General features: G+C 41.6%; 1 protein-coding gene across 1 annotated transcript in view; it reads left to right on the top strand.

The window, feature by feature from the left end:
- The first annotated feature begins 2,618 nt into the window (after nucleotides 1–2,618).
- Nucleotides 2,619–16,077, top strand: part of si:ch211-216b21.2 (heparan sulfate glucosamine 3-O-sulfotransferase 3A1) — a 54,348-nt gene continuing 40,889 nt past the window's right edge. Inside the window, exon 1 of the mRNA XM_038975317.1 lies at nucleotides 2,619–3,419. Within this exon, the coding sequence (XP_038831245.1) occupies nucleotides 2,773–3,419 (647 nt within the window). The 5' untranslated portion in view covers nucleotides 2,619–2,772. The remainder of the gene's footprint in view (nucleotides 3,420–16,077) is intronic.

Below are 16,077 nucleotides of genomic sequence, written 5' to 3' on the forward strand. Positions count from 1 at the left end.
TGAGGAGGGTATGACATCATTTCACACTGGGTGGCATCTAACTCTGTCTTTTATTTAGCTCTTACTTACTCTCTTAATTGAGCTCTTAAGTGGCTGATGCCACTTCAATTCTCATAAAAATGTGATGTTTTTAGGACTTGCTCTGTTTTTTAAAGAGTTGCTCTGTTTCAGCCAGAGAGAAAAAAATGAGCTTGTGGGGAAAGTTTTTTTTATGCTAATCATAACTTACCCCAGGGAACATTTTATAAATCCGAAGTCAACTTTGTCCATTTGTAAAAGTTTTTAATGGTAGTATATTCATTTAACAATGTGTGTACTGTGTTGGCCTCAGACTAAATGATGCTGTGTGTCAATAATATTGTATTACAAGTTCACAACATAACCTCTAATAGTGGGAAACTTCTTCTGACCATGTCCGAATCCCACCCGGGAGTCCCAACATTTTGATGAAATTAGTATTCCTGTTTTACAGCCTTGAATTTCCAAGTCCAGAAAACTGCAGCAATAATAGTTCCTAAACCTCAGAGCATAAAGCTGTCTGACAATGAAGTGCAGTACTGAGACGCCCAGTCTGCATCCGAAATGGCACCCTATTCACTATATAGTGCACTACTGTTAACCAAGGCCCATTAAGTGCACTACCTTTGACCATGAGCCCTATGGTCCCTCGTCCTAAAGTAGTGCACTATAGGGTGCCATTTTGGACACACCCCTAGTCTCCTTATGTACCCAGACTACTTGGTCAATTCAATAATTCGAACAAGGAAATGTTGGAGCAACCAAGGTTTCATTGTTAATACGTAGTACATTTGAGTGGAACATCGTCAAAATCTACAGCGCTAGAATAAATATTTCAATATAACTTTATAACAACAATCAAGGACAGATTATTCAATGTTTTGGTATTTGTCTTCTCTGTGGACAGTGTTAACTTTGCCTCACCGTGCCCTTAGAATTGATTCAGTATGCAAAGTAAAGTGTAATTCTGTTCTGAGGGTAATAAACAGCTTTGTGTTTTGCATTACCTTTAAACTCTGCATCCAAGATTCCAACAAGGCTGCGTCGATGGAACCATAGTACAGTCATTTGGATAAATGGCGAAGATGAAAGTGGGATTTTGTTTTTACATGCCTTCTAGACTGTTTGCACATTTTTGCTAAAGCACCAAAGTCTGGGTGTATAATTAAACTCTAAATGCTGTTTTTTTGTGTTTGAAGAAAATGTGTATCCCTGCACTCCTTGCACAAACATCTAACATTCTCCAAATGGCTGTTACACAGACACACCCCGGATCACATAGACTAAGTCGCTAATACTTTAGAAAAGCTACTAGATTGCTTGTTCTGATGAATCACTACAAACTCCTGACTAAGGAAGGAACAACTGTATTGGGTAAGACATGCAGCTATGAATGAGGAAGAGACCCATATCTTTCTTCTCTCTTTCTCGTTGCATTCCTCCATCGATTTGAAATATTTGACCCTTGGGGGTCTGCTGGGCAGCACAGAGGGCTGGAGAGAACCCTCCTATCGCCTCTAGTCTTTTAGGGAGATAGAAAGGCATTGCGTGTGATTTGTTAAATGTGGGGTGCCCCCTGTATTGTGTCCCCAACACGGGGACATCTGGCAGTAGCAATACGGCCCTGTGATAAAGGCCTCTGTGGTCTCTGTACTCTTTCTCAACCAGTGAGCTGTGCAGCATTGAAGCACTGCCCAGACATTCTCATGCTAATACACAGAAAGGATGACAGCAGATGTGAAACATTTGGTTCTGTTCTTGTTCACTTGTAAAGAAATAATGTGCCCGTTATCATTATTTTACTTTCTGCTGTTCCGCTCTGTGTTATAAAACAGAGAGAAAGAATGTTTACAATGGAGGCCATCTTCTTAGGTGGCCTGAGGCAGAGAGAGGGTTGACTTTATGTGTGACTGTTGGGAAAGGGAATATCTAAGGAGAGTGATGGCTCTGAGGGTGACTCAGTGAAAAAGCATTTTAGCTTCAGAATAAGGGTAAACTACAGTAATATAATCATACTAAGAAACATTTGAACAATGAGTTAATCAAACAGGTGTGTGTGTGTGTGTGTGTGTGTGTGTGTGTGTGTGTGTGTGTGTGTGTGTGTGTGTGTGTGTGTGTGTGTGTGTGTGTGTGTGTGTGTGTGTGTGTGTGTGTGTGTGACAGCCCATCAACAGGCAAGGCAGGTTTGGGACTAAGTTCCCTCCCTACTGCCATTTCATTGGATCCTGACATGCCTCTCACATACCTTTGCAAAACGTTTACACACTCTAATTAGATGAAGACATGCCCATCTTCCTCTCTGAAGTCATACAGAAGTTTGATACAACTGCCACGTGTTTAAAATGAAATAAAGGTGCTGAATTTATGCATAGTCATTTAATTTAAACAACAAACAGCCTACATGTTGTATTCTAATCGTGGCTAGAGTACTGACAATGCTCTTTTGGCAATACATTATTGGTTTAATGCGGGATAGCCAGCCATTGACATTTAGAATTGCACTGCGTATTCAACTGTTTTCTGACGTTGAAGTAGACTTACAATATTATTTATTATAAAGACTTTAACAGCTCGAGCGCTGGGACACATGTGAGGGTTATTTTTGAGTGAGCCGCGTGCAAGGTCTAATCCACTAGTGGATGCGGAGCAAGCTCCGGTAGCCTACGAGCTGTCCCCTCTATTTCTTAATGGCAAGACCCGATAATGTCTGCCTAGCATGGCTGTGGCTTCTGAACCGGAGACCCAAGGACCGTTATGGCTTTTAGCCGAGTCTATTCGGACCCCCTGTCCCGAGGAATTTTCAAGAAATTCGTGGTCATGCTGTGTTCTCTCCTCACCTCCCTGTACCTCCTCCACTGCCTCACGGACCGCTGCAGCAGCATGCCCACGCCGGTGAAAGCATCCAGCCAAGTCGTGGGCTTCTTCGCCTCGGAACTACACGACTTGAGGTCGCTGAGGAGGAAAAGACTGTTACAGAAATGGACCACAGGGTCCAAGCCGGGCTTGAGCTACGAGAGCGCCGACGACGCTAAACGCACCTCCGAGTACTCCCGGTTCAACGATGCTGATACCGGACAGGTTTTGTACGAACCGGGACATCAGGTGGACAGTGATAGCGAAAAGAACCGAGAACTGTCGCATTATATGCAGCCTTCTTTGGGTGATATAGTTTATTCGAAGAGATTAGCACCTCGGTTTATGGTGAAGACGGGGAGTACAGGTAAACTCAGTCCGCTTGGAGACGGGAGCAAGAAGCTTCCACAGGCGATGATCATCGGGGTAAAGAAAGGAGGGACGCGCGCGCTGCTCGAGTTCCTCCGCGTGCATCCAGACATCCGAGCTGTGGGAGCCGAACCGCACTTCTTCGACCGCAACTACGAGAATGGACTGGAGTGGTACAGGTAAATGTTTAAATAAATACATTAAATATAAGTGAAATTATTATTTTTGTTATTTTTTATTAGTAGTGGGCTTATTGTTAGTATTATTATTATTGGATTATGATAAGCCTATGCCTCTACTTATCCCAAATTCATCAGTGCAGAGTGAAATATTGTTTGGTGACAAGTTTTAAAAGTTGTGCTGTTGTGTTGTTTTAAAAGTTGTGCACCGCCAGTGCCTCTCACTGGCAACACTTGTTCAACGGACCAAGTTTTATAGCACACTTATTTTCTATTACTTTGTTGCCTTTTGTCTTTGAAGGGGCTTTAATTACAGTATACGGTCCTTTTTTTCATTACAATATACAGGATATAAACAAAGATATTTACATATAAATCATGGACAACTTGGTGCCCTATAGGCTACTTTATTCAACTGTTAAACTAGTGTCAAAGTTGTGGGAGAGCTCTCATAACACCTAAATATATCTTATAATTCACTACAGATTCATTTGATATTTTGGGTATTTTTGATATTAGGAAAATACGCATTTAAGATTAAAAAAAGGTATTTCTGTAGCCTACAATTAACACTGCGTAATTATGACCTATGAACTAGACTAACGACATGTTTTTCCTAACCAATTATATAGGCTATTGTCTTTTTCAAAGACCAATGATGGGGATTCATTTGTAACGATAGTTTACATGATTAAGTAGCCAACCTTATCAATAACCTTATCAATAAGGTCATATTTTATTTACTCAAAATGTATCTTGGCAAATTGGCTTCTCTTTAGGTTTCATGGCAGATCACAATATCACCTTATAAAATGTATCTCCCCAAAATCCTAAAGAAATATATTAGTGTATTAACGTAATTTATGACACTTTCCATTGCATTTAAAATGAAATAAAGTGAATACTTTTCATGTAAAAAATACACTTAATTGCTGTCTTGTAATTATTAATTATCAAATATAAAACATATATAAAAAATCGAATTGTTCTTCATAGGCCTATTCAACATCACCAATAGTTGAATGGGGAGATACAAATAAGTATTATAGGGAAAAGGCCCAGATTTAGATAACATGCATAGTACCGCCTTGCTTCCAAAGTGACAAGCACTTTAAATGCTGCGGGAGTAGGGTCAATGTCTGGCCTAAAATAAATATTCTGAACAAACTCTAAATACACATAAATACAGACATATACTCTCTCCCCCTCAATCCCCTCTCTTCTTTGAGAGTTACCATATTTTATCCCACTTTTCTCTCTCTCTGTGTTCAAGCCTATGGATTTGTGATCAGTAGGTTCACGTTGTTGTGTGTGCATACGTGTGTGTGTGTGTGTGTGTGGTTGTGCACATGCCCATGTGCGTGTGTGTGGTTGTGCGTGCATCCATGTATGTGTGTGGTTGTATGCGTGCCCATGTGTTTGTGTGTGTGTGGTTGTGCGTACGCCATGCGTGTGTGTGTTCTCTCTTCGGGGGTGCATGTCTCTCCCTCTCAGTGGGTCTGTGTGTAATGGGGCATTGCCGACGCTGCAGCTCTGTTTTTAAGAAGGATTAGGGTTATAACGAAGGGTTACCTGAGTGTCTCAGGAGGTTTGATTCACCTTTTGATTGAGTTAACACTATGCAGTTCACTCTAAAAGCTTGGAGAAACTTCTCCTCTCACCCGGGCCCCCTCCTTCTAACTCCCCCAAACCCCCCATCCAGCCTCGGCCCCCTCTCATACCCTAGCTCTCATACCCTCTCCCCACACACAGACACCTCCCTCTTTGTGCCTCTGTGAGCGTGAACACTCTCTCTTTTGGCCATCACTCTTTCACACCCTTCTGTTTACCTATTCATCCATTGTGGGAGTGTATATCCATGAGGGTTCCATCTATCCTGAGGAGTTGCCAAGATTCTTCTACATGGAATTTGGTCCATGAGCTCCAAGGACTAGCCGAACAAACTCAACCTCAGGGCCTGTTACACTTAATGCCTTCCATTAAAATGGGGAATGGGCCCTTGAATTAAAATGGCCGGAGCAGAAGAAATAAAGAAGGGTTACAACAACGTGACTGACTAGTCAGCCTGAAGGAGTGCATCTGCTGTGTAGAGGTCCACTCCTGTCAACTCTGTTCCAGGAAGTCTGAGAGAGACTCCCTTTATTAATAGTCTTTGTGTGTGGACGCTTTAACGCAGTCATTTAGACTTGAACTTGATTGAAGTGTGTGAAACTTTGTTGTTTTACTCAAGAAGTGTCGAACACGCAAATGGAAGTGGAATGCTGTTGCTGAACTGTTAATAACCTCTGTGTGTATATGCTTTTGATAGGAAGTAGCCCTCTCATTTAGACATAGGGCTTGATTCAATCAGCCAAAATCCGCCTAGCGGTTGTTTTGGAGGTGTCTCAGTTGGTTGTTTTGGAGGTGTCTCAGTTGGTTGTTTTGGAGGTGTCTCAGTTGGTTGTTTTGGAGGTGTCTCAGTTGGTTGTTTTGGAGGTGTCTCAGTTGGTTGTTTTGGAGGTGTCTCAGTTGGTTGTTTTGGAGGTGTCTCAGTTGGTTGTTTTGGAGGTGTCTCAGTTGGTTGTTTTGGAGGTGTCTCAGTTGGTTGTTTTGGCGGTGGTAGAGGTGGAACTATGTTGGAGCTGTCAAATCCACAAGAGGCTCCTGGTATTATACCTAAAGCGGACATTACCATTGGTTGCACGGAGTTGCATTAAGAGAAATCCCATGCAGCCTTGTTTACAAGTTAAAACAGTGGAATGTGAGATGTGATCTACACCTCCATTATGATGATAGAAACCCTCATTATTTAGTTTAATGATATTTCAAGTTGACCGTCATTTCTTTATAGCCTACACTTTCTCCTTCTGAACTTCTAATGCGAGTAGGGTGGGTGTGGCATCATGACAATGATCCCAAGAGCAGCTGCTCACCAATTTGACGGCTCCAACGCAGTTCAACCTCCAGAACCGCTATGCGGCTGTCTGCTGTCGTCAGTAAACGCTTGATCTGATTGAATCTAGGCCTTAGTTTGATTGAAGTATGTGAAGTTTCTTTTTCCCTCTATTCAAGAAGTGTCAAACGCTAATGGAAGCGAAATGGTGTTTCTGAACTGCAGTGCACTCGGAGTTCATTCACTTGACGTCAAAACCCTCTAAATCTGGGCTTCAGCTGTCAAGCTCTGAACATTTTTTTTCATTCTCTTTTTTGGTCTTTTGTACTGCTGCATGGAATGGCCCAAAAAAATCTGCAGATTATACAACACATATGACAATGTGATGGATTTGTGCAAATGGCTAAGCATTAAGAAAACAAACAAGAGAACGGTCCGGCGCTATTCATTCATGCTACTTGTCATTTTTGTGTATTGTTTCACAATTCTAGAAAACGGTTTTGGTTCTAGAAAGGCGGTCTCGGTGGTAGAGGGAAACAAGGCCATGGTTTTCTATAGCTAATCACTGCATCCAATTTCCTGGAATTACGTGATTCTTTTCATTAGTGTGTGTGTGTGTGTGTGTGTGTGTGTGTGTGTGTGTGTGTGTGTGTGTGTGTGTGTGTGTGTGTGTGTGTGTGTGTGTGTGTGTGTGTGTGTGTGTGTGTGTGTCTGTGAATAGTTAAAGGCAGAGAGAGCAGAGGCATCCATCTCATGGGACTTAGAGTCTTTGTTTAGAGTAATGGCCGATATGTGGACTGAACATGAATCACTATGGCCTGTCTGTCTGTCCCTGTGGGAATGTGTGTGTGTGTGTGTGTGTGTGAGCGAGCGTGTGTGCGCGTGCGCACGAGCGAGCGTACGTACGTACGTGTGTGTGTTTCCGGTGTGTTTGTGTGTGTCTATGGGAATGTGTGTGTGGGGGACATAGTTTAACACTTCGAAGTCCTAATGTGACATGGCATCAACAACATCCAGCGGTCTGTGTTTTCCTGCTTTCCCAGTGGAAACATAGACAGACATATTGTAGCCCCCAAGTCCCTAAGGAAAGTTATCACTTTGTGTAGAAGTTACCAAGATATATTGTCAATATTTGCATAATATTTTTCATATTATTTTCTATGTAATATATCCAACAGTTGCAGTGGCGATTTTAGTATGTAAATCTTGGTGGGGCAATCTCAAAAAGACACAACACAACACTAAACAATGTATTAATTGCAGTATAACGGCAATAAGCGATGCCCACAAATTGTTAGGGCCTACATAAAGCTGTCCCAACTGCAGAGCTTTCTTTCCAGCACCATGGAGTGAATCCTTACCACCGCTACACCTGGCTATCAGCGGAGCCTTGTCTGGCAGCGAAACAATTAATTCAGCCTCGTTTACTGCCTTTTTAAAAAACAAAGCTGATATGGCTGACTTGCTTAAACAAATGTGACAATTGAGATGATCAAACTATGGCATAAAGGGAACGATGAGCGGATAAGAGGCATTCCGTCATTTATTATTATTATTTATTACTTTAATGAGCGAGAGACGATGGAAGTAGTCAATATATGTGTTCAGCACTTTTGAAATATACAGCGACAGAATGCAGAACATGGGCAGCTCTTACAGTATTTTCCCTGTACACCAAGTCAGAACCGTAGGATAAATAAAGACTTTGAAAATAAGATGTTGATATGATCAGTCCAATCAAAGCTACTGTACATATAACGTGATTTGACGTCATTTTATCTGTGGCCAATGACCTTGAGCCTTCTTGGAAGGGCACTTGTAATATAACTCTATGGCAGCACCCAAAGGGCTGACATTTTGGATGTCTACCCTTACTAAGGACATAGACTTTGGGATGACGTACTGTCCCCATGAGTGACAGAACACTGAGCCAATCACGGCGCAATGCTCCTATGTTTGGCTGGCTCACCCCACCACAGAAAGCACTGAGCTAGGCTGAAACACCTGCATTTTGGAGCTGCCTTTCTCAAGAAAATAATAAAGAGACCATGTGTGTATGCGGCTTTATTATTTAACTCGATATATACACTACTGTTCAAAAGTTTGGGGTCACTTAAAATGTCCTTGTTTTTGAAAGAAAAGCAATTTTTTTGTACATTAAAATAACATCAAATTGATCAGAAATACGGTGTAGACATTGTTAATTTTGTAAATTACTATTGTAGCTGGAAACAGTAATTTTTTTATGGAATATCTACATATGCGTACAGAGGCCCATTATCAGCAACCATCACTCCTGTGTTCCAATGGCACGCTGTGTTAGCTAATCCAAGTTTATAATTTTAAAAGGCTAATTGATCATTAGAAAACCCTTTTGCAATTATGTTAGCACAGCTGAAAACTGTTGTCTCTGCCCCACCTGCCCTGATTAACGGGTCGCCACTGGACAGTTGTAAATAACGTTCACCAAGTTTTTGGAGTGAATTCAGCATACCCAGTGTATCTTCCTTCCCCTGACAAAGTGAAATCTGATTCACACCGAAGTTGTACTAATGCATTTTGTACAGCAAACCATTATCTTTTAGTCTTGTAATACATTGGGTAAAATGTATGATTTATGCATTTACATGTGTGTGTATCTGCCTCTCTGTGTACAATGTAAGTAGTTGTACAGTAGGTCTACATTGTTAGCCATTAAACAGGAAGTAGTTCTAGGTCTACATTGTTAGCCATTAAACAGGAAACCAGCGGCTCAGTGTTATATTTCACTACCCATCTCTCTACCTTGTACCGAGACAATCATGCTTGACCCGACAAGCTATTGTTGTGGAAATGTGATGTACTCCAAGTGAACAAGGTCACAGACAACACTCTGATGTAATGAAAGGTCCATGTTGATGGTAGTTTAGCGTTATGTCTGGGACCTACTAGGGTTACCCTCTAGCTCAGCCTTCTACCCTCTAACCCAGCCTTCACCTGTCAAGGCCAGGGGATTTGGAGGGGGGGGGGGGTTGAGCGTGGTCTGCAGGGGTCCGAGGGGGTGCGCTGTCTGACATCACCAGACTGGCTGGATTAGGCCAGACCAAACCATCTAATGAGTTAATTGCCCTTCATAAAAACACATGTGACCTGCACCAGACTAGCAGTCTGAGGTCCCTGCCTGCCAACACATCATCTATCCTATACATAGTATATTTCCAGAAACCCATGTTATTGTCTTGTTAAGCCAAGTCTTACAAGAAAAATAGATGTTATTATTTTGGATTCAGTTGTTTGCATGAAAAGTATGTTGTACCAAAAGCAAAGCACAAGGGAGTGAATTATGAATGAAAAAGCTCAGCTCCAAAAAATAGAAATTTGTGTAAAATTAGGGCCTTTACCTGTTTATTGAACTGGCTGTATTTTACAGGAAATTAAGTAATGGTACTAAAAGTGTTCTGATAATAAAAGCATTGACCCAGTCGGGACCCATAGAGAATGGTTCTTTGGGGATTTTCTGTAGTGCTGCTCTCTGTTCCTCTGGCTAGCCCTGTCTCTGTAGTGCTGCTCTCTGTTCCTCTGGCTAGCCCTGTCTCTGTAGTGCTGCTCTCTGTTCCTCTGGCTAGCCCTGTCTCTGTAGTGCTGCTCTCTGTTCCTCTGGCTAGCCCTGTCTCTGTAGTGGCCTGTGGTGAGAGGCCGTCAGATGTAGGGGAAGACACTATCAAAGTATGTTTTTACTGTACTCCAAATGCCAGGCATACATTACAAGATCCAGATGTAAACATTTGGAATAATATTTTGGACCTTGTCCCATATATGAATACCATAAACATTCATTTTTCAAACTCTTTTGTGATTATCATGATTTCCTACATGAGTCTAGTCGTCCAGCCAAATAGCTTCGCTGATGCTGCTCCATGTATGAAAAGTTGCACAAAGAAAATACATTGACTCAGTCGTCAGAACTGTTGGTGAAAAGTGGTTTAAATTCCCAGCATTTTCCGTGAGCTTCACTTCCAAGTTGTTCATATTTTGGCAGGGTTAGGTGTCAATTAAGTGGGTGGCAGAGTTGAGAGTGCTGCCTTGTTTGTTGCTCTCAGACATGTCACTCGTCATTGGGCCTGTGAAGAGGTCTGGAGGACACGTGGAAAGGAAAGGCTGGCAGCTTATTGGTAGGGAGGAGAAACATCCCAGCAGTTAGCTATATTACTGTGGACGCCTTGAGTAGTGTGAGGAATTTCTGTAGTTTTCCATTATAGCAAAGTCTATACAGGCACACAGAAGCAATGCATTTACAGTAGATGACTTTGCAACTATTCATATTTCATAAGTTCATTAGTTAGCCTTCATTGTGGTGTGTGCTGCTGGTTGTCATGTGAAAGCAGAACCATACCAAGCAAAGAGACTCCTGTGTGTGTGTGTGTGTGTGTGTGTGTGTGTGTGTGTGTGTGTGTGTGTGTGTGTGTGTGTGTGTGTGTGTGTGTGTGTGTGTGTGTGTGTGTGTGTGTGTGTGCATGCGTCCACGCTGCATGCATCCCCCCAGTGTACCACTGGCAGTCAACATTGCTTTGATCTGGCTTGGCCAGGAGTCCAGCTATGACATGTTCTTCCTCTCAGAGTTTTAAACAGAGCGAGTGAGTTAAAATGGGCAAAAAAATCCACTGCACACACTGGTTGAATCAACGTTGTTTCCACATCATTTCAATTAAATTACATTGAACCAACGTGGAATAGACGTTGATTGAATTGACGTCTGTGCCCAGTGGGTCTGTCTCTTTATTTCTCTCTCATACGTACAGTACACTAACTCTCTGGTACCAAGGTGTTTGAAGTACATTTAATACACTCGCTTCTCTGAGCCCAATTGATTTATCAGATTTTCCTTGAAGGTGCACTACTGAAAACACAAAGCTGCATTGAAGCACTCAGAACAGTGCTGGACAGGGTGGTAACCCGATCCCCTGAGAGAGCAAGAAAGAGAAAGAGAGAGAGAGAGCTCATGAGCATGAGACCCTGACTGCCTCATGGTTGTGAAAGTGATTATCATGGAGTATAATTGTACTTGTAACACAAGGGGCCCCTCACCTTCCACTGGAGGAATGTAACCCACCATCACCACACACATACACAAACACACACACACCAAGGTTATTATAGTTTTGTGTTTTTATTTCTATTAGACTAAGATTTTCGTTTGAAATGATGTTTCGTTTCAGTTAGTTTTCACATCTACTTTACTAGTTTTATTCAGTTTCACTTTTATAAAAACGTTTCTATTTCGTTTTGATATTATTTAGTTTTAGTGTTAGGGACAGAAAGTAGCCTAATGTGTGGGAGGCTAGAAGCCATTTATTAGTTGTTGTGTTTTTGGAATGTCACTTCTTGTCACTGTGGGTCAGTAATGCATAAGGTGATGGGTCAGGTTATAGGTTAGGTTAGGTTTAAAGGTAGACTCGGTGAGATGACATAGATAGTGGGTCAATTTCTGGGTCAACCAGGAGCGCTAAAGCGCCAGGCTCAACATTTCCACTGTTTCGGTCCCGTAGTTACCATGTTGTAGCAGCGTGAAGCGCACCTGTGCAGATAATCTGTGTGACTGTGAGAGCAAAGTCTTGCGTCATGCTCATCTCAACGGGTGCGTTCGAGCAGATCACTTTTGTCAAGTCTGTGACCATCGTTGGTCACGGCCTTTCTAAGTGTGTTGCATTCAGGGGATAAAAATGGTCAGACTGGCACCTACACTGCCTTCAGAAAGAATTCACACCCCTTGACTTTTTCCACATTTTGTTGTGTTACAGCCTGCATTTAAAATGGATTCAACTGAGATATTTGGTTACTGTCCTACACACAATACCCGATAATGTCAAAGTAGAATTATGTTTCTGACTTTTTTAATAATTCATGAAAAATTAAAAGCTGAAATGTCTTGAGTCAATAAGTATTCAAACCCTTTGTTATGACAAGCCTAAATAAGTTCAGGAATATACACTTGCTTAACAAGTCACATAATAAGTTACAGTGTTTTAACATGATTTTTGAATGACTACCTCATCTCTGTACCACACATGTACAATTATTTGTAAGTTGAGCAGGGAATTTCAAACACAGATTCAACCACAAAGACCAGGGAGGTTTTCCAATGCATCGCAAAGAAGGTCACATATTGGTAGATACTGTAGGTAAAAAAACAAACAGACATCGAATATCCCTTTGAGCATCGTCAAGATATTTACATTACATTTTGGATGGTGTATCAATGCACCGTCACTACAAAATACAGATGTCCTTCCTAACTCAATTGCTGGAGAGGAAGAAAACCACTCAGGGATTTCACCATGAGGCCAATAAAAAATATTCCAAAACATGCATCCTGTTTGCAAAAATGCACTAAAGTAATATTGCAAATAAATGTGGAAAAGTAATTCACTTTTTGTCTTGAATACAAAGTGTTATGTTTGGGGCAAATCCAATACAACACATTACTGAGTACCACTCTCTGTATTTTCAAGCATAGTGGTGGCTGCGTAGTTAGGCGTATGCTTGTAATCGGACTGCTGTTTTTCAGTAAAAAAATATATAGAATTGAGCTAAGCTAAGGTAAAATCCTCGAAGAAAACCTGGTTCAGTCTGCTTTCCAACAGACACTTGGAGATTAATTCACCTTTCAGTCAGACAATAACCTAAAACACAAGGCCAAATCTACACTGGAGTTGCTTACCAAGAAAATAGTGGATGTTCCTGAGTGGCCGAGTTACAGTTTGGACTTAAATCTACTTGAAAATATATGGCAAGACCTGAAAATGGTTGTCTAGCAATTATCAAAAAACAATTTTACAGAGCTTGAAGAATTTTGAAAATAATAATGGGCAAATGTTGCACATTCCAGGTGTGGAATACTCTTAGAGGCTTACCCAGAAAGACTCACAGCTGTAATAGCAGCCACAAATTATCTTACAAAGAATTGACTCATGGGTGTGAATACTTATGTAAATTATATATTTGAGTCTCTCTCTCACTAATTGGTTGTACATTGTGTACATTGTGTACACATATAACATTATAATTAGGATTTCAGTTTGTGAGTGTGTGTTATGAGGTTAGGTACATGAGAGTTAGTCTAAAGTCTTTACCATTCAAACGCGCCCAATATCTGCGGTGCTGCTCGGGGCAATGTCATCTCGCTGGCCAGGTCATCTGATGCAGCACTCCATCATCCTTCTTGGTCAAATAGCCCTTACACAGCCTGGAGGTGTGTTTTGGGTCATTGTCCTGTTGAAAACAAATTATAGTACCACTAAGCACAAACCAGATAGGATGGTGTATCACTGCAGAATGCTGTGGTAGCCATGCTGGTTAAATGTGCCTTGAATTCTAAATAAATCACTGACAGTGTCACCAGCAAAGCACCCCAACACCATCACACCTCCTCCTCCATGCTTCACGGTGGGAACCACACATGTGAAGATCATCCGTTTACCTACTCTGCGTCTCACAAAGAGAGACTTCAAAGTTCAAAAAATGTTCTGGATTGACTGACCTTCATGTCTTAAAATAATGATGGATTGTCGTTTGTCTTTGCTTATTTGAGCTATTCTTGCCATAAATGGACTTGGTATTTTACCAAGTAGGGATATCTTCTGTATAACACCCCTACATTGTCACAAAACAACTGATTGGCTCAAACACATTAAGAAGGAAATTCCATCAAATTAACTTTTAACAAGGCACACCTGTTAATTGAAATGTATTCCAGGTGACTACCTCGTGAAGCTGTTTGAGAGAATGCCAAGAGTGTGCAAGCTGTCTTCAAGGCAAAGGGTGGCTACTTTGAAGAATCTCAAATATAAAATGTATTTAGATTTGTTTAACACTTTTTTGGTTACTACAGGATTCCATATGTGTTATTTCATAGTTTTGTAATTTATGTAATACATTTCATCTCTCTTATTTTTTTGAAGTCCACAACCATGTGTGTGAGGTGTATACTTGTGTTTCAAAGTACATTTATTTAAGACTACCAAGAATCACTCTGTGTGACCCTGATTTAGCCCAGTGCAGTAAAAGGTTAAATTATAAAGTACATCTCAATGTGACCCGCCAGAGTCAGAAGCTTGAAAACTCCATCAGAAATAAAAGCTTGAAACCTCATTAGATTTCTGCCCCTCAAAAAACAAAAACTTAACATAATTCATAATGGTTTGTATTGTATTTATTTAATTTAGTTTTGGAGTGAAAGATAATAGTTTTAGTATAGTTGTTGTTTAAAATAACGTGTTTGTTAATTATTATATTTCAGTTTACTAAATCGTTTTTTGATGAATAGATTTAATTTCACCCTTGACACACACACACACACACACACACACACACACACACACACACACACACACACACACACACACACACACACACACACACACACACACACACACACACACACACACACACACACACACACACACACACACACACATGCCCTCGATCCCCACCATCACCCTTACACACCCCAGCAGCTGACCCTAAGAGGTCCCCATACAGGGAAGTAGGGAAGCGGGGTAGGTTGGGGAGGGGGAGGTGGGGAAGGTTGGGGAGAGCAGGGCAGGTTGGGGAGGTGGGGAAGGTTGGGGAGGCCAATATAGTTTGGGGAGGGAGGTGGTGCGGTAGGTTGGGCCACGGTACTGGCTGTCAGCAGCTGCCCCCTGGCATGCAGGGAATCTTCCCCCCGATGGGAGGATGGGGTCAGGCAGCAGGTGCAGGGTGATCCTCAGACACCTCCTGAATTCCCCAGACGCTCACACCTGATGTTTTCACCTGACTGACCAAGGCACCCAAAATAACCTGTTTGTTGTCTGTTGGCCTGCGTCTGTCCGTCGGTCTGTCGTTCATTTCTGTGGGGGTCTAGTTGGTAACTTTGGTACAAATGGCTGAAGCCTCACCGACCAGGGACCATGGTGAGCTGCAGACTTGATATTTGATATTTTGCTTGAGCCTGCCTGAAGTGCCAGATGGGTGGTTTTGCTGTTTTGGGACTATTCAATTGGTTCATTAAGACAGGCAAGCTCAATCAAGCACAGATAAAGTATTTAAAATGATATCAAATAGTATTTGAACCCAGGTCTGGTGAGCTGAGCTTTACCGAGAGCCTGTAGAAAGAAAGGTAATTGATCATTGTTAGGGTTAGGTCATCGAGGGCCACCTAGAGGGCTTCACACAGAATGTACCACCCAAAAGAGTTCAGAGTTCACTACAGCAGACAGCAGATGGTATTGTTGGGGATGGAGTTACACTTGTTGCAGCATTCTGCTTGTTGTTTATTTGCTCTGGAGGTTTGCGTCCACACTAGTCAGGCAGGAACCTGTTTGTCCCTTTCTTATCTTAAGAACACTTCCGTTAAACAACTGTTCTTGTTTTATGGGGTATTAGTAACAGTAGTAAGCAGTATCCGCTCAAGGATTCAGATTACAAAACCATTTGGTTTAGGCCTACAAACGTACAAGGCCTGCAACTCTCCGCTATGGTTTGAAATGTTATAGAGCTGAAGCAATTTACTGAAGCAATTTTCGATCATATCTTAAACTTCTTATGGCTGCAAGCCCGACGTCGGTACACTTATGACAACAGCCAGCTCAAGTGCAGGGTGCGAAATTCAAAAGATATTTTCTTAAAATATTTAACTTTCACACATTAACAAGTCCAATACAGCAAATGAAAGGTAAACATCTTGTGAATCCAGCCAACATGTCCGATTTTTGAAATGTTTTACAGCGAAAACAGCACGTATATTTATGTTAGCTCACCACCAAATAC

The sequence above is a fragment of the Salvelinus namaycush genome, chromosome 35, assembly GCF_016432855.1.
Source record: "Salvelinus namaycush isolate Seneca chromosome 35, SaNama_1.0, whole genome shotgun sequence".
NCBI lineage: Eukaryota > Metazoa > Chordata > Actinopteri > Salmoniformes > Salmonidae > Salvelinus > Salvelinus namaycush.